Below are 1,241 nucleotides of genomic sequence, written 5' to 3' on the forward strand. Positions count from 1 at the left end.
CTTCAAATAATTCACGTCTTTTTATTTTTTCAATTTTGAAACAATTACAATGAATCTGTTCTATTTTATCATTTAAATCTTATATATATATAATGTACATTATATTCTCTATTGGAGTAGTATGAAAAAATATGCCTTATAATTTTAGAGTAATTTAACTATGTTTCATAAAACATAAACTTAATTTCTCATGAATTACCTTTATAAATAACTAGACAAAAAATAATTTCATAATTTAATTTATTGTGTATAATGGTTAAATCAGATCGTGTAAACATCTTGAAAGTAATTTTACATGCCCATTTACTGTAAACACATTATAATACTGTTTATCTCATTAATCTATTTTTATAGATGGAAATGAGAATTTCTTTTTCTAGCTAGAATTTGAATTATATTTTCATATTGCCTTTTTCTTTAGAATTTTATTCGAACAGCTGCTAAAGATTTACCATCAGGAAGATTTTATCTGGAATTTAATCATGAAAACGAAAATTTAAATGAATACAGTAAAGAATGTAATAAACTAAAATCTCCATACAACAGATATGGTAAGGTTGTAAAACTTTGTAAGCAAGTTCTAAAATATTTAAAAAAATATCGTGCTTCCTTTAATAATGTGAATGATTCTTATGATGTTTGTGTTCTTTTGAATTATGCGGCATTTTCTAGATTACATGAAATTTTCGGACCTGCTGACAGAAACAGGATTACTCTTGCTTGGGCGTATCTCAATTTCGTATGGAATGATTTTGTTATTGATCCATTTGATAAAAAAAGTATAAAATAAAATGTAAACCTGTTAATAATATTTATACAAATGACTGGCATATAAGAAAGATATTGTATGATTATTTCGTGGATTATGGTGCTATCAAAAACATTTTCTCATTTTATAATGACACATGCCAAAAATATTATACGTACCTAGAAATAATTATAGATGTGTATAAATATTTTAATGACTTTTGCACATCTGATGATAATAAAGATAGGTGTCCCGATTTTTTTAATAAATGTAAGGACTATAATCCAAGCACATACATAGATAAAGTAATTTGCCATAATGAAATGGAATCAAGAAGGTCTGCTTCTAAAACTCCTAAACTTGTAGGAGAAGAACAAAGACATTCAACAGAATTAAATTCAGTTCAGGAATTTGAATCTTTGTTGCCAAAAAATGAAACGGATTTTTCTGATAATTCAATTTTGCAAGGTCACAGTTCCGACCGCGTAAAAAC

The 1,241-nt window shown here is 26.0% G+C and overlaps 1 protein-coding gene across 1 annotated transcript; it reads left to right on the forward strand.

The window, feature by feature from the left end:
* Window positions 1-421: 421 nt before the first annotated feature.
* On the forward strand, window positions 422-1,233 carry PCYB_007250 (hypothetical protein; the record flags this gene model as incomplete). The annotated part of the gene is made up of 2 exons (XM_004228146.1): window positions 422-754; window positions 781-1,233. Coding segments are annotated over 2 exons (786 nt in total), but the record flags the coding sequence as incomplete, so codon positions are not given.
* Window positions 1,234-1,241: the final 8 nt, after the last annotated feature.

The sequence above is a fragment of the Plasmodium cynomolgi genome (assembly GCF_000321355.1).
Source record: "Plasmodium cynomolgi strain B DNA, scaffold: 1222, whole genome shotgun sequence".
Classification (NCBI taxonomy): Eukaryota; Apicomplexa; class Aconoidasida; order Haemosporida; family Plasmodiidae; genus Plasmodium; species Plasmodium cynomolgi.